Source organism: Dermacentor andersoni, chromosome 6, assembly GCF_023375885.2.
Source record: "Dermacentor andersoni chromosome 6, qqDerAnde1_hic_scaffold, whole genome shotgun sequence".
Classification (NCBI taxonomy): Eukaryota; Metazoa; Arthropoda; class Arachnida; order Ixodida; family Ixodidae; genus Dermacentor; species Dermacentor andersoni.
In genome coordinates, this window is record NC_092819.1 from 36,332,501 (window position 1) to 36,356,702 (window position 24,202).

At 48.5% G+C, this 24,202-nt stretch overlaps 2 protein-coding genes across 2 annotated transcripts; one reads left to right on the plus strand and one right to left on the minus strand.

Moving 5' to 3' along the window:
* The first annotated feature begins 916 nt into the window (after positions 1–916).
* Positions 917–4,434, plus strand: LOC126521883 (uncharacterized). Its single transcript, XM_050170611.3, has 2 exons — positions 917–1,324; positions 3,306–4,434. Exons 1-2 carry the CDS (start codon positions 1,216–1,218, stop codon positions 3,896–3,898), a joined length of 702 nt encoding a protein of 233 aa, XP_050026568.1. The 5' UTR covers positions 917–1,215; the 3' UTR covers positions 3,899–4,434.
* Positions 4,435–6,439: 2,005 nt separating this feature from the next.
* Positions 6,440–16,701, minus strand: LOC126522083 (cathepsin K-like). The gene is made up of 8 exons (XM_055066155.1): positions 16,600–16,701; positions 13,954–14,082; positions 12,942–13,084; positions 10,283–10,468; positions 8,821–9,015; positions 8,086–8,260; positions 7,519–7,624; positions 6,440–6,605 (listed from the first exon to the last, which is right to left on the minus strand). Exons 1-8 carry the CDS (start codon positions 16,604–16,606, stop codon positions 6,509–6,511), a joined length of 1,038 nt encoding a protein of 345 aa, XP_054922130.1. The 5' UTR covers positions 16,607–16,701; the 3' UTR covers positions 6,440–6,508.
* Between the last annotated feature and the right edge of the window lie 7,501 nt (positions 16,702–24,202).

The window sequence follows — 24,202 nt, forward strand, 5'->3', positions numbered from 1 at the left end:
AATACACCCCCACCGCCCCAGCGGTTCTCGTCGATGCGTCGTCCTTGGGCGAATCCGCTAAACAGAAGACCACCCGTGCCGACAAACACAAAATTCATCCAAAACTTCACCAAGCTATTGGCGAGGACGACGTGAAAGGAGCCTTTGCCATGCCCGAAACCTCCCCGCCGGTCTTCCGGCCTCAAGAATGCTGCTGCTGCTGCTGCTGCTGCTGCTGCTGCTGCTGCTGCTGCTGATGATGATGATGATGATGGTGATTATGACCTTAAATACACTGGTTTTGTCTCACCGTCGTTATAATATTGTCATCTTAAGTAGGAACACAATTGTGCCCTCTATACCCCGAAAAGTCACATGACGGGTGATAACGACAGCATGGCGTAATATAAACCCGTTCACGGACAGAAGTATTGTACTTGAGTGCGAGGACGAGCTTATCAATCAATCAATGAATGAATCAATCGATCAATCAATTAGTCGCATTCTAACATACCAAGGGCAAGAAAGAGCAGTACATTGGTTATAAGAATAGCGCTAAAGTTAGGTGCGGAAATCGCAATAGCAGGATGTGGCCTTGGAAGGAGTCAAGCGTATACAGGCACGTCTTGACGTTTACAGGCGACACTGACCTCCTCCTCCTCCTCCTCAGCCAGTGATAGCAGCAGCGGGAGCCATCTATGGCGCGGAGTGAATTCCGGCGATACTTGTATTGCAGGGCAAAATCCGCCCGTAGCATTTCCACAACAAATGCCGGTTCACAGGATGAGCAACGTACGGAATCGCGCTTCAGCAGCACGCAACCAAAGCGGCGGCGGGTGGTGCTCGCACGTATATATACACTCTCGCTCGCCTATACACCACGCTCGCACGTACGGCGACGCGCGCCAATCAGTTAAGCTATATACCGCGCCAGCGCTCACAAGCACGCTTGCTCCTCCTCCATGCCGCTGCCGGCCGCGTCAAAGACGCCCGCTGACGCAGCGTCCAGGACCGCGGACTTCCGAAAGCCCGATCAACGTGCGCACTCGAGCGAGCGTCAAGACGACCTCCGAAGCGGATGCGCCAAAGCGGCACATGCACACACCCACGCGGCGGTGTTGCGTCGCCACCGGCGGCGTGCGACGCGAAGGAGATATATAAACGAGAGGCGGAATCGTGAGCCAACATCCCGACGCCCGAGAAGTGCGCGAGGTTAGAAGCACGCGAGACGCCGACATGAGCCAACGCGTGGAGCGCCTCAACACAACCAGCGCGGTGCTGCTGCTTTTGGCACAGCTCTCCAGCCACTGGATGCCCGTCCTGTCACAGGGAATACTGTCCGATGGTGAGATATTCATGGCGCATTTGATCACTAACCACTGAATTTACATGTATACGTGAAACGGCCAACTAGCCTTGTGTTTCCCTGGTCCATATGAAAGCGCGGGTGGTTTGTTCAATCAGTTAGCTCTCTTAGAAAAGTCTGCTTGTGCAGTCTACAGGATACCTTGTATATTTTTGTCTCTCTCAGAACGTTAATGGTCACGCTGTGCACAGCGTTTCATAAAAGGTCCGAAACTAGAAATCCGCAGGCTCTTTATAAACTGACTGTGTGTTGAAATTGTGAACAGGCAGACCATAAATAGTCGTTGCAGATCAATCAAACTGACCAAATTTCCTGGAATACGTGTGTTGACCGGTGGTTATTGTCATGTGGTTAAGGAGAATGTAGCGTGCAAAACAATCTGAAGTCTGACGACGTTAGAGAGCAAGTTTTTTATCTGCGTTACCAGCATTTTAAGAAAAATTATGCCACAAGCCAAAATACCCGATAAAAGACAGATACACGTCACTCCGCAATAGAAACATATGTCTTCTCCCGTAAACTGCATATGTTTAGCTTCGACAAAATTGGTACGTACGTTGCTCTGAAGTGTGCCGATAATTCATGAATAATTAAGTTGAACAATAAAAAAAAAAACAAATTCAAGATTTCACAGATACAGTATAATAGTAATATCATGTTTGTGCACTTTACACTCTGTAACAGATGAAACAGATGTAACATACTCTTCCACCGCCGCCAAATGCACTGTCTGACGCGATTAATTCAATGTTCCTGATTTCGCAAATCAATTTTCAATGGCTATACAGTGCCTTGTAGAGGGATTCAACTAGCGCAAAATTTTAGCTCGAAGTTTTTTGTTTCTCTGCTTGCAAAGAGAATATTTATATTTAAACTCATTTGTCAGGTATTTATGTGCAACCCGCCGTAAAAGTTAATATTTGGACCCATGAATTGACGAACATTCCTGAAGCTTTTACCATATATGTCGTGCAGTGTCATCCACATTGCTGCAAAGGTTCGTTCCCATCCATCGCTTAGTTTTCATGCTGATATGTTGTTGTCTCACCGTTATATATGTGCGCACTTTAATTAGTTCGTGACTTCACCATTTGCTAAACGTAAATGGAATTTCAAAGTGCATGCAATGTTTCGTTCCGTTGCGACTTTTACCTGTGTGTGTGTGTGTGTAGTGATTATAAGGGGGAAAGGAAGAGAGAAGTGCAGTGCCGTAACTGTCTCTCAAAGGAGGACACCTCAACAGCACTGCACAGGGTAGGGGAAGTGGGAAGGAAAAGATTCTTATAGCCGCGCTCTCAGTTGAGTTTCGACCTAGATCCTAGGTAAAACCTAGATCCTAGGATCCTAGGATCCTAGATCCTAGTTGGTGTTATTTACAGTCAGCAAGACCGATCATTTTTTGTGACAGGCCCATAAATAACTCATATTATAATTTTCCTTGTCGACGATATATACAGAGATCCCCGTATTCCTCTAAAATTTCATCCCGTTCATCTCGGAACTGGTGCGTTCCTTTTTTTTTTTTTTTTCCGATAGCGAAGAGCGATTCTATAAAGCACCTACAGCTTCGCTGTAAAACAGAGCGTCCTTAGCACACCTGAGCTATAAGTCGGTAAAGTCAAGTGGAATTATCGCGCTGCTCTTTCATCTGAATGTCTAGTAAATAAGCAACGAGAGGTACTGTGCGATGTCAATGTAAGCGTCTCGTTGAGCCTGGTGCAAGAGGAAACTAAAATACGCTCTTTTTATTTTTATTTTTTTGTCTGCAAACTGTTGGACGAGTTGGTCGAGTATTGCGAGCCTGTAAACATGAGCAATAGGAAGGACTAGATACTTTCACAGTTCGCAAGCGTCTGTCAGTCCTTGTTGCTTCGGTTACCGTAGCTATACCCATGTGCAATTAAGGTGCATGACCGAGTACCCAGGATACTGAAGTACAGTCATCTCTATACGTACGCAGAAGAAGCGGCTTACTTGGCACCTTCGGCCAAGTCTCGGCAGCCGCGAGACCCCCTGGTGGAGTTGCTGCGGGAACAACTGCCCCCGACCCGGACCATCACCGGCAGCGGTGGTCTGTTCTTCATCAACGAGACTGTGCGCGGCACGGCGTACCAGGGTCACGTGTCTGTCCAGAAGGGACACCTCCACGGCCTCGCAGCCGTCTCGAGGTCGGCGAAGAGTTGCGGCCACCGCAAGTTGCAGCTGCTGTGGCCTCGCGTGACGGCCACGTTCAAGTTCAAGGCTTCGGTGAACGGCGTCCGCGTTCTCGGCGTGGCCACGGTGTATCTGCTGCCGGCCACGTCGCAGTTGCCCCTGGACGTCGACGGTATGCCCGCGGGCTCGTACCGCGTGGACGCTGTCAAGGCCTCGTCATTCGGCCTGTCCTCGCTCAAGGGCTTCACGCGCCTCGTGGGTCACATGTCACGGCGGTTGACGTACGCGAGCCAAGCCGCGCTGCGCTCTTTTCTCACCGGCGAAGGGCGCAAGGTGCTCGACGCAACACTGCGCAGACTGTACAACGAGGCGACGCCTGGCGCCGCGTTGGTGTGCTGAGCGTTAGAGTGAAACGAAGTACTCGAGCACTGTACGTACATAGGCGCGCAGCTATATGCTATGCTGTGAAAAGGCGGTGTATAGGAAAGCTCATCGATCGCCACACACTCAGTGTCGTCTCAGGCAATCGACGAAAGGAACGAGAGTTGTGGTCGCCATCGTACAAGTTAAAGCTTTAGCGTCTTTAGTTTAAGCTAGAGTTACTGTATATGCTACCAAAGGTAATTCTAGTTTAAGCTGCAAGCGAGCGGCCGCTGGCGGCAGCACAATGTATGACAGGCTGTCTCGTCAAACGTGTTGCACGCTGCAGGACTGAGGACAGACAGCGTTTTCAGGCAGCAGACAGACTACGTTTTTTTATTTATTTTTTCGGCGGGAAATGGGGTATAAGCCACGCGACCATGGAGTGTGCTGAAATGTGAAACGCCGACACATGCGCAGTGCACGCAGCTCGCATGTACGAAGTTGCCATTTTGCACCTGACGAGACCGCATGTAAACATGGGGTAATAAATCTATGCCACGTGTGTCTGTTTACCCATTTCGATTTCCTCGACTGTGACCGAGAACATTGATTCCAGTTCCAAGAGTCAGCCGCTGGACTAATAAGCGTGCACACACGCACACATAATGCTATATGATATAATATTGTACATTATATAATATATATCAGGGATGATGTATATGTGCATACGAAACATTCAAGTACGTTAATAGAACTTATCATACACAGATGATATCATTATTATCTGCTATCTTTGTTCAACTACGGTATGAACCCTTGGCGATTTAGTGCAGTAGAATTGAGCGGCAGAAACTGCATCATCATCCCTTCCTCCCATTATTTTATTGCGACAGCAATTATATGAATAGTCCAGGAGCATTTCTGCCGTCGGCATCGCCATGAGGTTCCGTATGAGTGAAAGCGTGTAAGGGTGAGCCGGCGAACGCGGTTCAATCTCGCGTGCGCGAGCGAGGAACGCGGCCCGGATGCGTGCCCTGTTTTGTCGTGCGCGAGGCTCGGATGTAAGAAGGAGTAGGGGGGGGCGGGGTCGTTCTTCTCCAGCCGCTGCTAAGGTGCCTCGATGGCCCTTTCGCCCGCCGCTCCGCAGAGAGTGGAGACAACCGCGGTGTCTACTACGGCGTTGGGCGCGCGAATGGCAGACGCCGTAGTAGACTCCTTTGGTGGCGCCATAGGGACACGTTGCCGGCGCTCGTGTGCCTTGAAAGCGATCTGCGACGTGGTCAAAGTGCAAGCCCGCGCGGGCCTCATCTTCATAGCGATCTGCGATGTTTGCAGAGTGCGCGTTGTGCCGGTAGCTTCGTATGCGCTGTGCTTTCGGCGTCTCGTTCTCTTGAAGCGAGATATGCAAGCTGCCGCGATTCCTCAGTCCAGAATTTTGACAGCGGGTGTCCGCGCCCATCGAGCGAGATGGGTTGTTTACCTGCGCGCGCGTAACACTGTGCTGGTTAATTTAGTTAAATCACGTTGGCGGGTTAGTTTGTTTTAATTCATACTAGAATGTGTAAGCGCGACTGAATAAGGACGTAGAAAGAAGCAGACACAAAGACAGTGCACTCTGTGTGTGTTTCTACATCCTCATTGATCGAGTCACGCTTACATATTCTATCATTGTTAATTTAGTTAGGAAGCGAATGTTTACAAGTTTATACGGCCGATAAAACTACTATCCTTACTTCGTACAGCTATCAACTAATTTGCTATCGCAAGCGGTGCTTCGCCTTTCGGGCGGAACTGCAAATGTTGTGTCCCCCCCCCCCCCCCCCACTTTCAATATATGCGGTCACATTAGAGAGTTTTAGAATAGGGGACCCAATAGTTTGCGGCCCCAAAATCTTTGCGGGTGTTAACGTTGGGGCACGCAGGAGTGAAGAGTTTTAGAATAGGGTTTTACGTTTGCGGACAGCGTCTTGCGCTGACAGCGCCACTACGGCGTTAAGAAAAGGTATCAGAAATAATTAAACAAAATCTACTATCTTATGATAGGAATAGTAATTTTGCCTTGCGTGTATTCGCGATTAATTACAATTTAGAGGTTATTCTGTAAGCAGCAAACAATTAGTTGCGCTTTGTTTTGAGCAAACCAACTTTACGTGCCTTCACCAGCCAAGCTTGGCCGTGTTAGGCCTACGAGCCATAAAATCCACAATCGAATTCGGAACCAGCGGCGTCTAATGATTCAATCTTTATAACGCACGCTAGTTGAGAGAAAGCGACAATCGCAGTCACTTCTCCTAGCTTGCGAACTTCACGCGTTACCACGAATCGAACCCAGTTTGGTGCTAGGTTAGAGCCGTCGCTTCGATTGGTGCCGCCATGTTTGTTTACGCAAAGCTTTTGGGCCGCTACTATTTGGGCTCCCGCTAAATCGGTGAAATAGCGTTCCCAACGCAAAACCCAAACGCAGTTTGCGTCTCGCGCATGCGCAGTGGCTTCGACGCTATTTCTTCAGGGGCCCCAAACGTTTGGGGCCCCTATTCTAAAACTCTCTATTAACGCTGAAACAAATAAAAAGCTAGATAATGGTCATGTCTGTTTTTATTGCAGAGCCAGTCATTGTCACGTTACACTTCGGAGAACAGGACTTGATTAAATGGATGGAAAAGAAGCGTCTTCGGACATGCCGCAAATGTTCCGGTTCCTCAGGATCTTGACGTAGCCTGCTTCGCCCCATCCGGTGCCCCAGCTACACAGGGAGAAAAAAAAAAGAAAAGAGCAGTTTAAGCTACATACATACAAGGCAGGGATGTTAACCATTCAAGAGCCGGGTTGGCCACCCTACGCTGGGGGAACGGAAAAATTTACGAAATGCATGGACCGAATTGGACCAAGTTTGCTGTGGAGCAAGAGGTAGTTGCTGCACCAATATAGCCATTATCTGACTTGACTTTGCGGCAGCGTCATCGTATCCCTTTGTAAACAAATAGTTTCATCAAACTGCGGGAGGTAAGGTGACGTCGCTCTTGAAGCTGGTTGAATAAATGAAATAAGTACGGCATTTTATCTTACGCAGACCTGCACAATGTAGGCTGAAATGTCACAAGAAGAACTGCCACATTTCCCACACTCATGTATCTGCTTAATAAAAGTTCAAGTACAGTTTGCGTTCGTGCGCAGAATGCGTGGCATTGACAACCTAATTCCTGGCGTATTATGTATGATCTGCAAACCTCGAATTGCAACAAGGACGTGGATCATGCTTGTATGGAAAAGCCATACCAGCTTTCAAATATACGCCCATAGTAGTTTCCCACGATTTTCGTTTTGAAAAACTGCCCAACAACGTGCCCCACAGACGCAACATGTACATCCTTGAGCAAAAGTATACTGACCAGGGATTGCGCTATGAATGATTTTCTCCTCTGCCTGTGAATGCAAGTTGAAATAAAAGACTCGAAGTCAAATTTCGCCTACCGAAATTTCCAGTACAGTCGTCAATATCAGTTTAAGCATGTTAATGACGACTAAATTCTGTGTTTACGGCGACCCTGTGGTCCGTATACATTTGCTCGCAGGTGTGCGTCTGAAACTTGTATTACGAATGTATGATTGTGTAGTGGTGCACTGAATGAAGAGAAGTTCCGAGTGAAGCAGCTCACCTGTTCTTGACAATCCAGTACGGCACACCCCTGTCCTGCCCGTATCCGACCAGCAGCACGGCGTGATTAAGACCACGAGGATCGCAGTTCGGTTCAGTGTAGACACCTGCGTAGACGAAGCCATCGGTTAGCTCGAAGTCGTCATGATTAGCCAGCAAGACCAACCTAACGCATTTGTCGTCTCAAAGCCAGACAAGAAGGCCGCTGTCATTCTAAACATACACACGTCCGGATAAGCCGAGCTTTCAACTCATTCAGATGATGCCACTTTATATAAATCAAATTCCTATTAAATGTAGGTTGGCTTTCAAGTTCGAACTCGGTAGGTTGTCGCATGATCTAGGCCTCCAGCGACACAGTCTCCAGCTGTAAGGTCAATGTCAATTTTATCGACGCCCACTCAAGACATGTCCCAACTCACGGATGCCGCTTTGCTATGCAAGAGTGGCTTCCGTAAGAAAGCGATTAACAACGCTTTCTCGCATGCAAGCCCTTGAAACAGCGTTTGCACGTATAGGCTCCCTAGAGGCAACGCTATAGGGGGTACGGACAGGCGGGGTATCTCACCGTTCTTGTAGAACATGAAGGTCTGCGGGCTGGCGTTGATGGCAATCGAGATGGGGCCAATCCTGCTCAAGGCGTCCTGGAGCACGCGCTCGTTCCTCGGTGGCACCCGAGTATAGCCCGTGACGGACACTCGCCGTGCCTCGAAAGAGTTGGAGAACTGGCACTGGAAGTTGGTCTGATGGCAGGGTGAGGGGGGAGGAAAAACAGCGAAGCACGATGTTAGAGGGTTTTGCTCACATAATCCAGAAACAGGCACAAATGAATGCTCAAGGATACAATACTGCCGCCGTGGAGTATGTATCCCGCTCTCAGTTTTTCGTTACACATAATGGAAATACGAACAGAGGACAACTGACATGTGTGCGCATCCTAGCTTGCAGTCCACGATCATGCGGAATGAGTATAGAAGGAGCCCACCTTTTCTTATTGAGACGCCATTAACTCCTCCATGTATTGCTGCGTCATCACAAATGCTGAGCGACGATTTTGGCATGCTTCCTGTGCTACCTCGCTCTGCGTAGCTTACCAACTCTCTGCGGTGACGAAGTGCACGGCTAGTTGGTAACTGGATTGCCGTCAATTATGTTTTATTTACGAATATGAAAGGCCACATGTCGCACGATTAGCACATGCGAGTTACGCAACACGCAGCTGCCTATGCAAGCATAAACATTTGTTTGCGGCACCATGCAAGTACTTTGGTTTGCGGCGGCGGAGAAAACAACGAAGACTGACTCCCTGCCGGTACGGATAGCGGGCCTCGGTGTCCAATCCTCCGGCGTCTTGCACGTACTGGAAGGCTCCGACCATTTGGCCGCCGTTGCAGCCGTTGGTGCCATACCGAGGTCCCGTGCAGTCCATAAGGTTCTGCTCGCTGAGGCTCACCAGCCGGCGGGTCCTCTTGAACAGCTGACCTTCCAGTGCACCGGTCTGCAGGCGAGATTGAATAAGTAAACAAATAAAGTGATAAACCACGTCACTCGTCGCACTGACGTCCTCAAGCGAGAAATATGGCATGTGACGAATGTATTCGCCTGGCACATGTTACAGCTAGGGAAATACTAAAAAGAAACAAAAAAGAAAGGACACGATAGGAGAAATACAGCACCAGTTAATTGCAGAGGTTTTGCCCAGGAAAGGAAATAGCGCAGAAACAGTTTTCACCGTACATCGGTGTCCTGGACACGCGGTAAGACTAATGTGAGATGCTTAAAGTTAGGAAATATGGAGGGATAGCGAACTCGACTAATTATCGGACCGCACGTACCCTCGGGCTGCGCTCTCGTACGTTTACTTTCCACAGACATGACGAAAGGGATCGGAGAGGACTGTAAAGCTTAGGCACCTTCAGGTACCTTAAGGTACCTGAAGGTTTCAACTGCTTCGTCGGTATCGTATGGAAGGGCTGGGTGGGTTGCATGCGGTGCCCGGACAACGAAGGAGAGAGCCCCGATTCGTGCCCCGTGCGCCACTGGCGATACGAGGGATGCACCACGCGTCAATAGTGTACTGGACCTTGAGGCGCATGGCACTGCGCAAGCTACGGTTAAGGAAGCATGGATTTAAATATCCGCAAGTAATCCGAGCCGCCCCAAGAATGTAGAAGCCCGATGTGCCACAATCAGACGTTATCGTAATCGACTCCATCGGCGTTGCGACTATTGCATGTCCGATTCGCGGCCTTTCGTAATCGTCGGCGCGTTGGTTAAGACACCACAGCCGACTGCAAAAGATTTTGGAGCAGGAAATTCGTGAAAGAGCTAAATTGCCTAGCGAATGCACCGCATATATAGCATGAAGTTTATGTGAACAACGTCGTGGTCGTAGGAGAAAGTATGCGCTGCACCTTTTGAGTGGAAGACTGATGCACTAGCGGCAAAAAAAAAAAAAAAAAATTATCCGATGCCTAATCGCGCCAAAAGGATTTGCGTTTCTCATATTTGCGCGGCTGTTACATGACGTATAGTGGGATCATAATCCGGCTGTCTGGTTCGCGTGAACATCGGCGATTCGAGGGGAGCGAACAGCAGGTGTGTGACCAGAGATTGGCGACCATCGGTTAGGTTGACCTGAACGGCACCTTGTAAATGCGAAAGGTAGCGAGTTGGGAAGGTCGCGCCTGCCCAACCAGCTGGCGAGACCCGAAACCAGTCGGATTCATTCACGTAAACGAGAGTTTATCGCATATTTTACTCACTGCGCTGAATGCCCAGCAGGCGCCGCACTGCCCCTGATTCTTGACGGGCGTGACGAATCCGTTGGCCCTCCAGTCGACCGAGTCAGGCGTGTCACCGAACAGCGGTGCGTACAGCGGGACATCGGCCAGCTGCTGTAGGGTGGGAGGCTTGTAGCCCGTGTAGTTGGCCACAACTTCGTCCGGCGTCTGCGGCGCGCGTCACAGAGAAAGAAAGGAAGCAACAAAAAGTTCGAGTCGGAGTACATCTCGCACAAAAAGGACAATAATGATCATCACCTACCCAACTGGGCCCACAAAAAGGACGAAGGCCTCTAACAGATACCCAGTCAAGCGTCAGCTGATCCGATGCTGCGCCTGTAAACTTCAGACTCATCGCTACTTTCATTGCACCTTCGCAGTCGACTGTAGCTTCCCTTTCTTTCGGGATCCAATCGTGTACACTGACAGAGCACCGGCTAGCAGCTCTGCGCAATACGCTACCCGTCGAATTCCGCCAGTAGAAGCGAGAGCTGGACGAGATGGATCGTACATGGCAGCGAACAGGGCAAATAATAATAATAATAATAATAATAATAATAATAATAGCGACAGGCAAATCGGTGTATGAACAACCGCTTTGGATATGTTAAAAAGTTATTTCCTCTGAAAATCCGCCGAAGAGTTTTGCCATCCAGTAACTCTGCGACTAGATCATCTTCCGTTGTCAACTGCGCTGTCCTTAGCTCTCCTTTGAAGTTTGTCATTCTCCAAGTTTCGACCCCGTAGGCCAGCATACTGGCGGAATAAGAGAGAGAGAAAACAAGGGCAGGAAAGGCAGGGAGGTCAACCAGAACAGCCTCCGGTTTGCTACCCTACACTGGGGGTGGGGGAAAGGGGAATAGAAAGAGGAAGAAAGGGAGAGATTAAGCACTGAGTACGGTGTGGGAGAGACCATACACGAGGACACTATAAACGGTCTCTTAAGCCCGTGCACTTCAAGTACTGCACTAGTGCACGAATCGCTTTTCGAGCCAGTGACGGGTGTGGCCACGGTCCGAGTGCCCTTGACTCGGTGAACGGTCTCGAGTCCAGTCGGCGTAAAGTTGCCTGCAGAGAGAGGCGTTGGACATCGTAGCGAGGGCAAGTACACAATAGGTGCTGGATGGTCTCCTCGCACCCACAGGAGTCGCACATCGGGCTGTCGGCCATTCCCATACGGTATGAGTATGCGTTCGTGAACGCCACTCCCAGCCACAAGCGACACAACAAGGTTGTTTCACCGCGGGAAATGCGGAATAAAACGATTATTATCATGCAGATCTGCATGAAAATAATGAAAAGGAGAGCGAAGATGACGGCGAGCTGTGCATAGTATTCAAATGAAAAAAAAATGGTTGCGGTGGTAGTAGCAGCCGGGTCTAGACCGACATTCTATAGGCCCGTCGCACTCCGTTTCCCCATTCTTCCCGCATCTAGTTCTGAGCGTTGCACAAGTCGACCAGCGCCATCATCTCCGAGCAGAAACCGTATCTTCCTGTCAACGACCTTCCGCGTTTCGCTCACCGTTGTGAAACAGCGCACGGCGTGACGCGACTGCGCCCATCTATAGCGGAAATTGAAATGGCGCATGTCGCCACGGGCCGACTGGATTGCGCGCAGTTCTTTTATCGAGCACTGGCAGGACGTCGCCGCCCACCGGGATCACTGCGCGGCCGTTGCTTCTATACGGTTGCGACAGCTGCCCAGAGGCGCGGCAGACACGTCGAAAAACGCGCCAAGCGTCGGAAGTTACGTTGGCGTCGCGGTATACTTCCAAGAATGTGCATCTAAATTCAATAGTTTCTTACGAAGAGGGAATGCAAGCTCATCGGTGGATTTTCTTCTCTGGAGTCTATAGAGAATGGCTATTGAGCGTCTATCGGAGGCCACCTTAAATGCAGAACTAAGGTGCGAACTCTCCATTCACTGACGCTATTTAATGTCCCATTCACAAGCTTTGATCTCGTCAACGCGCAATCAGTTGCACGGTGGACAGCGATGTCAATTTCTGAAGTTGAACAATATCATGAGAAGCCAACAAACAGACACCAAGGAAAACATAGGGGAAATCACTTGTATACTTACTAAGTGAATTAAAGAAATGATAAATTAATGACAATGAAAGTGTATCGCAGGTGGGAAACAATCCCACGTCTTCGCATTACGCGTGCGATGCTCTCACTTGAGAGACGCATGCTCTTGGAAGTCGCGTTACAGGCGACTATGGTCGCACCGTGCGCTTAAAACTGCTTGCCCGCTCTTGTATAGTGCAATGGTAAAATGCACTCGAAGCGCATTGGTCATGGATCGGGCGCCCGTCAGATGCCGCGAACGAAACATTTTGGCCGTTGAAATCAAGAGTTCGACGAAAACTCGTCTGGATTGCTCATCAAGGCCCCCGTACGGGAGCCAAAACGTCTTGGTTTCTTTTAATGTATTTTGGTCGGCGTTCGTTTTACCCTTGATTACAGTGGCCATTATTCGCGACGCCATTCCACAGCTGTGTGTAGCAGCGGCTACTTAGTCCAAATGCACAGCGACATTGTAGAGAATTCTCTTTGCTTGGAGGACCTTATTCAACCAGACACACAACAAGTCAAAAAGATTACCTCGAAACCGATCTCGCGAATCGAGCACATACCATGTCGGCGAAGTGGTTGACTCCGACACTGAAGAGGCGTGTGCCGTTTTTGAACTGCTCGTCAACGGTCCTGAGAAAATGGAAGGTCCTGCGGAACACTTGCTCTCGATACACCGTCTCTTGGCTCGTGCTGTAAGTCTTGTCTGCGAGTGCGCACGGAAAAGTTCGCGGTCAGTGTCATGCTTACAGAAAAATAAAAACTTTTCCACCTTACAGAACATCATCGACGCTTGCCTGCGTATAGGTGTCAGCAAATCTCTGCTTATGCGTGTAAACTGCCTAAACCTACTTTCACAAAGGCTCACCTTTAGTTTCGCTGCAGAACTGAATTCTCAAGACACAGGTTTGCACGGTCTTATGCAACATCTAGTGCGACACATCAGTGAACGTCAAAGTTCTAGATGTAGATCCTTGGGAAGGTCTAAGTTACCATGCGCCAAGTCCCGTCTGTTCGCTTCGTTTTATATTTCAGGGATATCAACGAATTTTCATACAGAAGGGACACTTTTCCTACAAAATATTGCTCAGAAGAGCGCTAAATGAGTGAAGAAATTTACCTTACTTTCCCCGTCTATAGTTCACAGACTGTACGAGTTGAAAAGCTTCGTCGGTAGGAACTGAACTTTACGTCAACGGGCGAGCTCTGAAGGCGGGTTTGAAAACACCGCCACGGTGGTTCAATGTCTACGGCATTCTGCTGTCGAGCACGAGGCCTCGGGTTCGAGTCTCGTGATGTAGGCGAAATGCAGAAAGGCCCGTGCACTTTACTTATGCGCAGGTTGAAGAACCCTCTATGTGGTCAAAAGTAATCCGAGCGCCTCAAAACAACTGCAGTTTCGGAGCGTTAAGCTACACGATACCATTTTTTCTTTATTATCATTGAAATTGAAGGTGCCGTAAATACTTGACGTGCATGTTTTCCGTCACCGAGCTATTACACTGTAAGGGCTCGGGACGGCCCACCAGTGAATAGAGCCTCGCGAGACGCAAGGCAGCTTGAGTTCCCACTCACTGTAAACCTTGCGGAACTTGTCCCAGGCCTTGCCGAAGTTGCCGTAGATGTCGATGTTATCATCAGGATGAGGGGGCGTGTGCTGTGCCCATGTGCTCACGCACAGGACCAGGACGAACAGGGAGGAACCTGCGAGAACGCATGGGATGACAATCGAGGCTTTGGTGAATCAGTAGCGCAGCTGCTAATGTGTCGGAGCTGAAGGCTTTTGCGCCTTCGTACATGTAGAAGCTCCCCAATTAGCTCAGTTGAAGGAAGCACACCCAGTTAAGGTGCTAGGACCGGGCGGTTCGACTCCCACACTAGCATGATGCATTCAGAGTTTTCACGAGTGGGTTGCGGCATCACACCGGTGAATTTTATTTCCTTGAATCATCTATTGTACGGAAGATATCGCAATTCCTTCATCAGCTGGGTTACTTAGTAGGTGGATAGTACTTGCATGTCAAGTCGCAATGCGATATGCCTCAGTAACAGGGTCCCATTAATGTAGTCATGTTATGGGACATGTCCCAGCACAGGACTTCAGTCATCCAGTAATAAAGCATCGCAGAGAAGTGCAGCGACGTGAAGTGTAAAGTGACAATTCAAATAACGTCGCCGTGGAGTTTGAGAACCCGGATGATTTCTCAAAACCGTCAGTACCGTGAAATGAGTTTTCGGATGCGCTTCCCTGATGCAGACATTTTCTCCCAAAGTAAATAATTACGATGCTGGCGAAACGCAATCATGCCCATAATCCCGAAAAGACTCGCCGTGCGAGCAATGCGCGCTTCGGCCTATAAGTAACTCTGCTATTGCAAGTGTTACTGACGCAACCATGTGCTTGACATGCAGTTACGAAAATTACAGAACAAGAACAATTACAGAACGGGCGCTAGCTGACCTAACGTTACTAACGCAGTCGGACAAGAGCGACCATGAAATACTAATGTGAAGAGACCCGCAAGGTCTACGGGCCGACAACCCCAGCCAGCGCGCATGCCTAGCATCTCGCAGCGGAAACAATAAAGGAGCTACGACGCGCACCTCAACACCGGCATCTTCATGATCTCCGGTTGTGTTTATATATAAAAGGGCAATGCGGACAAAACACCACAACAAATGTTCGCTCTCATATAAGCGCCGAACCGTCACAAAGAACGTAAATGTTTTGGCAGAACTTTACGCAGGAATGAACAGGATATGGCTATCGAGGTGTAGAGCAGTGCTGCAGACTTTAAAGCTGTACACACAATTTATCATTACCGTGGCATCTGAAGAAAATACCAACACGTTTTATGTATATACTATAGCGATATCATGAAGCGCAGAATCTCATTTTAACCATCTGCAAAATTGCAGCGGCATTCTCGGTTAACCAACTTCGGCGATATCCCCTTCTGCTCTCGCCGATTGGCCATACGTCAGCGGGAAGAACGCACGTTACTTCAGTGGGACGTAGTGCCAGACATCGCTCCACGAGTCAGGAGGAAGTATCCCCGAAAGGGCGCACGACCGAGACTGCGGCGACTAGGACATAACGACTAGCATTTGCACAGAATTCTGCTCGAATAGCTACCACTTGTGAATCCCTCATCGTTATCGTACCGACCAGGTTTGCGTGTAAGCTACTGAAAGAAAAAAAAAATATTACAATTAGAGTTAGTGTTTACCACGTCACATCCGATTGTCACTGCCGTTGTCACCTCGGGAGAAAAAGGTGACAGACCAAGGCATCAGCAAAACTATTGAAGTTGTTTCTGGTTGCATGGAACAGCCGCGCAACATGAAATTATGTCAGTGCATTACGTTGGCCGAATACGCAGGCGCGGATTGTGCCATTTAAAACGATCGATGTTTGGGCTAGTTCGTACATCTTCGAAAAGGTTAAACTACCTCGAAACGCACGGGGCGGGAAAAAAACACATGGGCAATACGCGCGCCAACTTACAGCAATTACAAGCCGCGTTGAAGCCGCAATGAAATGTGAAGCTATTCACGAAGCAAGAATAAAAACGTATGCCTACAGCGAACACCACCACCCTGCTCTAATGCCACCTCTCAAACGCTTGCATCGCAAGTGCCCGACGGGAAACACAATATACGCCCAATCTGCAATTTACCGGGCGTCGGGAATTAGATAAGCAAGTTGCTGACGGAGCAGCACGAAAGCTGTTATGGAACCATACGCTTCCTCGCAGAATAAAAATAAAATTCGTAAACTCCATCGGAGGTTCTGCAGCGCCAGAACTCCCAAGAAGGAATTTACGAATTTGTACGTTATGCGCTCTTTTTTTTTTTTTCTGTAGTTTCTAGCACAGAATTAACAGGGTCAGCTACATGCAACTGTCCGCAACGCAAAACAGGCGCATCCTTTCGCATTATTGCAGACCGTACAACGAAACCCATAGCTACAACTAAACTGAGCTATACAGAGTGGCTCTTTTACTGAGGCTGTCATCACTAATTTGTAGCACTCACTCGTCCATGCCACGCTTAGTCGCGAGGCTTCCGGGTATAGCACAACCCTGTAGCCTCATACAGTTTCCCAGTATGGTGTAAAAAAATGTTTGTCGACATATTAACGACACCCAATTTCACAAAGCAAATATTTCGCAACTAATACACACTGGAAACCGTAAGAAAACGCACTGGCCAACTCACCGATCATGTTGAGGCACTACGAGAGACGGTCTGACGAAGAAAGGCAGAAAACCGCTGCAAGTCGACGCCTTTTAAGGGGTGGGCCACAAGAAGAATTTGCGATACTGTCACCGGTGACTCGACGAAACGCTGATCAAGTGGGTGACGCATACACTCTTTGAGACCAGTATAGTGGAAGATAGCAACGAAGGTCCCCTATCTGTCGTCGTCGTTTCCTTCGTGGAAATTATCTGACGAAAAGTAGAAAATATAGAATGCATTCAAAGGCGCAACATGGGGGACCATATACCATGGCGGCGACATGGCACATGAACCGACTCGGACCACGGTGATAACAAGAAACGCGCCCCGAACGAACGTGGCCACCCTTCCGCCATATCTGGCCACTTGAGAGGAAACGAGAGGAAGCTCTGAACGGGTACTGGTAGCGAGCAAACAAGACTGCCTTTAAATACGTTACCACGAACTCTTGAAAACAGCTGCGTTCGGAAGCATCAAGTGACGTGCAAAGTCTGGACCTATGTTTTTCTGGGCGGACCTGAAGGCTGAATCTGAACTAGACGTGCAGCAGCACTTACAGCAACGTCGACTTCTCGAAGGCTGACGTTGTGGCCGGCCATATCTTCCTTCTTGAGTTTTAGTCGCATTCTTTACAAAGCCTTCTTACTTTTTCCTTTATTCTTTATTTGGCAGTGCGCGTCTGGCAGTGCGCAGCTATGAAACGCAAAATTTCGTAGCGTGAATCGAATACGAGGTAAATGACGGTCCAGCTTTTCAAAAGCCGACTACTTGCGTAACTTCAATGATGAACCAAAAGGGACACGCTCGACAAAAGCTGTTGCTCTTGCGTTAAGCAAGCTTTCGTTGGCTTTACCCTTTAATTGAATCGTGCAGACTTAATATAATATCAAATGAAATTACGTGGCTAAGCGTTGTTAAGAACGGCCCGATGACATGCAAGTTTTGCCTGCCAGTTGCGCCAACGGGCGTCCTCTTTTCTTGGAGCGCCACCGCAAACCTCTAGCCACGGCGTCACCTCGTCGCCATTGTAACTAAACGGCCTCGTCGTGATTGGGACTGAATGAGTTCGACGAAGCAGGCTTTGTGCCGCAACACGACACCGCCAACCGGGTCGGCCGCGAGCGGGGGAGTTGCCGCGGGAAAGTCGTCGGGGACCCCTTCCCACGCGCCGACCAAGACGCAGGACAATGGCCACCCGAGCGCGCTACCCGGTTAAACTCCGAGTTCTACAAAGCCCCTCTGACGTCGGCTCCGGACCGTGCACCTGTGTGTGTGTGCGTGTGTGCGTGTGTAAGCCGTCCCGGGGAGAGGCGGCGTGTTTACAATGACTGGACGAACGTTTCCGTCCCCTTGGAATCAAGGGGGGACCGAGTGTTTATAAGCCGCTGTTGCGCGGATGCTCGACACACTTTTCTTAAGCGGTCATGTTGGACTGAGACACTCTCTCAAGCAGTCGCGTTAGACTGACGTACTTTCTCTCGAAGTCATGCTAGACTGATGAACTGCATGTAAATACTGTAAATAAACCCTTATTCCTCGTTCTCGATGAGGAGAAGTCCTTCCCTTCATCAACGTCCTCAGTGTGGATAAGTTGGACGACGGCATGGGCCAGCTACCTTCTAATTCATGCCGGACTCCAATCTTGACAACGGATCACGAGCGATGGGATTGAGCCCCCAATCCTGACAGCGTTCTAAATGAAAGCACGGTTTACGAGGGACGACGTAGCGGAGGGCTCTCGATTAGTTTCGACCGCCTGGATTCATTGACGGCCACTTCAATCTAAGTACCGCGAATGTTTCAGCATTTCACCGCCATCAAATTAAATGTGGCCTCCGCGGCCGGGGTACTCGAGCCCAGGACCTCGTGCCCAGAAACAGAACGTCATAGCCACTAAGACAGCGCGGCGGGTATCGTTTAAACATTGACAAATACTTTAACGGCAGTGAGCAGGTCAGTGGTATTTTTTTCTTCTTTTTTTATAACGCAGATCCAATGCGCACATGTTGGAATCGATGAGACGCGAAGGCTTCCTGAAGCGGGTAATTAAATGTTATACAAATACATACGATGCATAAAAGTGCTTTTATTGTCATCCTGCAACGTTTATGTTTACGGATACACCATTCACAATGGTATAATCTCGAAATGCTGACAGCAGCCTCATGCGAATGCGTACAGTACACTGTGAGACGTCGAGGGAATGGTTGCACGAGGACGAAGGTGATGTTTACTGTTTGTCAAGGGGAGGATGGTGAGGTGGGCGCAGATGGAAGTTCGACGCGAAAGAAAGTAAGCTTGACTATTATTTTCGCCCGTGTTATTCCGTTGTTGGTGGCTAAATGGAAACTGGCACGCGCATGCGCATTTGCGCGAACGTGCATCTCGCGCGTCGCGACGCACGCAGAGAGGCGTGTATACTCGGCGTTGGCACGACAGGTGCGTGGTCGAACGAGAATTGGCGTATTCAGCATGGTTAGAGTATCAGGCTCTTGCGCAGGAAGGCAGGGGTTCGATCCAATCTTGGGGCACGTACAGTATTTCATTCTTTTATTTTATCTGTATGGCCTATTCGGTAAGACAGCAGCAGCAGCAGCCACGGTCAGCATGGTCCGGGATGCTTCACCTATAGAAAGCTTCGCTTTGAAAGCCAATCACACCAGATTTCATGTATACTGATAAACGGCTTTTACGCGTAGAAATAAATGGAGCTTGATGAGGAACGTCTTGTAGTGGAATTCGCTGTAAGTTTACTAGTAATCATTGCACTAAACGTCACTGCGTGAACCTCCCAAAGTGCCGATTAATGCAGACACTGTACGAAGCTATTACGGTTAGTTACCTAAAAATTAATCGCCGCACATACGTTACACGTGCCGCGAAACCTTAAGGACAAGGCAAGTCCCTTTCCTTGGGGTCGGTGAGGAAGCTTGTAAATACCATGATATCAGTTTAGGCTTGTTGCTCGAGGTTCATGAACAGAAAGCAGCTCACCCGCCGCGGTTGCTTAGCGGCTATGGTGTCGGGCTGCATGCTTATAAGCACGACATCGCGGGATCAAATCCCGACCGCTTGCGGCCGCATTTCGATGGGGACGATATGCAAAAACGCCTGTGTCCCGCGCATTGGGGGCACGTTAAAGATCTCCTTGTGGTCCAAATTAATCCGGAGTCCCCTACTACGGCGTGCTTCATAATCAGATCGTGGTTTCGGCACGTGAAACCCCAGAATTCGATTCAAAGCAGCTAAGCGTGGAAAGAAAAAGGTACCGTATTTATTCGGACATTGGTCGACCTCTCTTTCTTTTCATGATGCTACCCAAATCCCAGAATGAGGATGCAACATGTGGCATCGACTAGAGATATTTAGTAGCCGAGATTACGGTAAATGAAGGTGTGTCATGTTCAAAGTTTCTCGTTTTCCTAAAGATATGATCGACCTATATTCGAATTATATATTTTTATTTCTCGGCGAGTTCAATATATAGTGTTCGATCTATTTTCGAGTAAATATATGTATACGGTACGCTGTTTGTGTCCAGCTCGTGCGTTTGTGGTGAATTCAGTTACCGCGGCGTGCCCTTTGTATTCCCGCACTTTGGTAGTTTGCGCAGGTTTTCAGCCATTAGCCGTTATACGATACAAAACAAACAGCGCATGCACAGCGCGCCTTTAGAGTTTACAAGACAGTTATTTATACATTTCCGCATGACCTCAACTTGCGTGACGCACAACTGCTGGACGATCGTTACACGTGAAAATAACTGGTCTCAGATGAAGGCGCGACAGTGGCATGGAAAAAAAGTGATTACGATTTGATTTGTATGTGCGTGAGTGTGCATGCATGCGATGCGTGTGTGTGTGCGTATACGTGCGTGCGTGCGCAACGTGTACTGCCGTAGACGTTGACCTGGTGACTGGTGACCGGGTACAGATTTTCCTTAAATTTTCAGAATAAGGCAATGGAGTTATGAAGATGAAAGGCGTTAAATATATTTTCAATAGCCCCGATAGTTTTAGCTCAGCGCGATGTCCGATATATTGGACATGCATTGGGATTCTAACCGGTCTATTTCGCCCAAAGCGCATGTAATGGCGTACCGCATATGTATTGCCCTCAAACTGGTGTATAAAGATGTTTCAATAACTCGAAAGGTAAAGTAGTGAATAAAGGACATGAAAAAGAGCCTTCCTCTGCTCATTAAAAAAGTTCGCTCTTGTGTTCGTTTCTTGTGGGCAATTTCAAAACATGTTCTGCCCTTTGTTATGCAGAAGAAGAGCCGGCATTTGGTGCAAAACAATGTTGTTTTCATTTTGCAGCCCTCTAGTCTGCAACGGGCAGCATTGGCGTTGTCAGCCAGCCTTGGGAAGTGGCCAGTGCTCTCTTCTTCGTCGGCGTCCATACTGGAAAGCTCATTGCCCGACATGTTCTTTCCGGCAATTCTTCGCAACATCGCGTCAAAAGAAAAAGAAAAAGAAAGAGAGACGCGATTCTGTCCACAAGCCGTTAAATACAAAGAGTACTGGTCTGCTGTTAATAACAAGGCCGTGGCAAAAGCGCGGTCAAAATTGACCGGCTTTAGTCCCAGCGTCCAACGTAATGGACATGAGAAATCAAAGGAAGCGTAGATAAAAAGTAAGCGCGTGAACAGCTTAAAGTTCGTACTCTTCGCGTTCGCTGTTGTGTTAACTTTAATACAAAATCAAAGATATGCCGTGAAAGTAGGTAGAAATACGAGAAACAGTGTTTACTTCTGCGGCAGGTGCCATTAAACGCCGCGCCGCTGAATGCTGCCATTCTGGAACTGCGTCTTGCTGGGAATTTGAACGATGTATTTTCGTCAATGAGGCATAGATGGCGATAGCAGGTGTCCAATACAATGGGCAGCGGGTTTCTACGAGGGTGAATGCATAGGAGTACTGTCTCATTACTTAGCGTCCAATATATTGGACAAATCCCCATGTGCTACTTCTAGACAGGGAAATTAGGGTGCGTATATGCGTGGCACCACTCCCAATGAATATGAACAGACGCCAGTAAACTTCCATCACTTTCAGGTTTGAGCACTGGCATTGTTTGGAACTTTTGATATTTAATAGTCTCAGAAGAGTTATGGTGAAATGCATGCGTTGTTAATGTTATGTTTCATGACGTTTGCTTGTGGGCTGCCATTCTCAATATTCCGAGGGTAATTCAGTCAATAACGGGAGATCTGGTATATGAGAAGCTTTATATTGATTGAATGGTGTAGCACTATAACGGTCGATCATATGCGGCATGGATAAGTATATAGCATACATATACCTAAATATATGTGAAGCCCCACGGCGACGGCGAAAATTCGCTTAGAGTGTCCATATAATTCCTATCGCAATAAAACGTTTTTCCATTCTACCCTTATCAGAATAGAGCTGCCGCGGCCGGAGAAAAACCCGCCAGTTAGTACTGATCAGCACAATGCCATATGCGCACACCTACCGTGGCCAGCAGTTGGTTTGACTGTATATTCTTATAGGTTTGATTCCATTAGCCTTGCTTCTTGAGATTGCTGGTATCAAATTAGGCACGTATCTCATAGCTCCAGTGTTGCTTTGGGACGTTAAACACTGTAAATCGATTAACTATTGGTATCAAATGGGCGTTTTCCGGTCGGCAAAGCTAGTTTCCGCTTGGTATCATCAGTGCAATGTCATAGGCGCAAATCTATCGTGGCTAGCAATTGGTTTGACTGTATTCGTATATCTATAGGTTTGATTCCATTAGTCTTGCTTCTTGAGATTGCTGGTATCAAATGGGCGTTTTCCGGTCGGCAAAGGCAGTTTCCGCTTGGTATCATCAGCACAATGCCATAGGCGCACATCTATCGTGGCTAGCAATTCGATCGCTTCACTGTATTCTTAATCTATAGGTTTGATTCCATTAGCCTTGCTTCTTGAGATTGCTGGTATCAAACTAGGTTAATATATGTTATATTAAATTTTGCAAGACGGCTAACCGAACCATGCGCGAACAGCATTTATGCGCCGAATTATAGTATTCTTTGAACGGGTCGCCTATCAAACCGATCTGTGTCTGTGCATGCGTCTGAACGCATGTGTATACTTTAGCAAGCGGTCTAGAGTTCCCCTTTATCGACACTTTAAATCGCTTTGTGCGTCAGCACAACTTCTATTTCCTTTGTAAATGTTGTGCATTATGAAACACGAATGCCTTTGAGCAGGTGCATGAATGCTTTCCTATTTGTCTGTTGACCGAATGCACACAGGTACTCGTTCTCAGATTAATAGCTGCACTTTTGTTGCACATTGCTCAAGTCGAACTTACACTTATTACATAGCTTGGCACCCGAAAAAGAAAATGTTTTCTTTTGCCAGGCCACGAGGAAGCGGCCACGACCAAGGCAGCGAGTGAGAGCTGAAACCCTGGAACCACCATCGAAGATTCGAGACCCACGAGGCAGTGAGTAAGCCCCGCAAGTTCCTGGTGCTCATGTGACCCAAGTACGTCCTCGGCTGAGCGGAGAACCCCTGGCTGCGCGGAACGATGAGAAGTAGGGAGGAAGGAACTCGGGCCCGGCGGCTGAGTGAGAGGCCAAAACTTAGTATTGAAAAGAGGAGGAAGAAGGAGAAAGATGCCTTCCGTAGCGGTTTTCGCCATCAGTGCACAATGACCGTGACCAAAAAATGCACAAGCACGAAAACGAGCAGCCCAGGAGCGGATACGTGGTCTTCGAGAGAACCAGACATAAAATGTTACAGCAGGAAAAGAAATGCGAGAAAATTCATCGTAATGGCTGTTCGCAGCAATTTAGTTAAGCGAAATCAAAGGTGATCTGAGTTTTTTCATGTGTGCATCTCCGCGCGACCCTGCCCGGGATTCGCGCAAGCGCCCTTAGCGCTCGCGAGAAATATACTGATAGAATCTCAAGTTGCAAGCCGCAACCGCGTCTCGTCCATCTGTTCAAAATCGCGTTCTTATACGATGCTTCACAGTGAAGTGCTGGCGGATCAACTCAGCGCCGTCCAGAGGGCCCGTGTGACTCTGCTGCCCCAATTGTCTCATCCATATATAGAAGCACGCGAAATGCGACAATGTGGAAATGACTGGACCGCGATGTCCCTATTCATGTGAGATGTATATCAAGCTGGAATGAAACGCGCTAACAGCAGCAAACAAAGCAGGGGCCTTATTTTGTAACGACAAAGTTCGTTTTTCATTCTTCTTATCCTCTGCGCTGAGCGGCCGATCTCGCCATCCAAACTGCAGCGACGAAGGGCAAGAAAAACGGAAAATGAAGTGGATCGCCACAATATACGGTCCAACATAGTGGCGTACAGTTACCACCGGATAAGCCGACACCGATACCGCGAAAGTATAAGACCTCGGAATGTCATGAATGCGCTCATCTTATACACTCATGACGTGGCGCCACCTCCTCCCCATTGGCTGCCCCTTCACGTGCCCATGACGCACGCACTAGGCCACGCCTCCTGTCAGCCAGATGGCTGCGACTTGACGTGCGCAATGACGCACCTACTAGGCACACCACCCAGAACCGTATGGTATGGTATGAATAACTTTA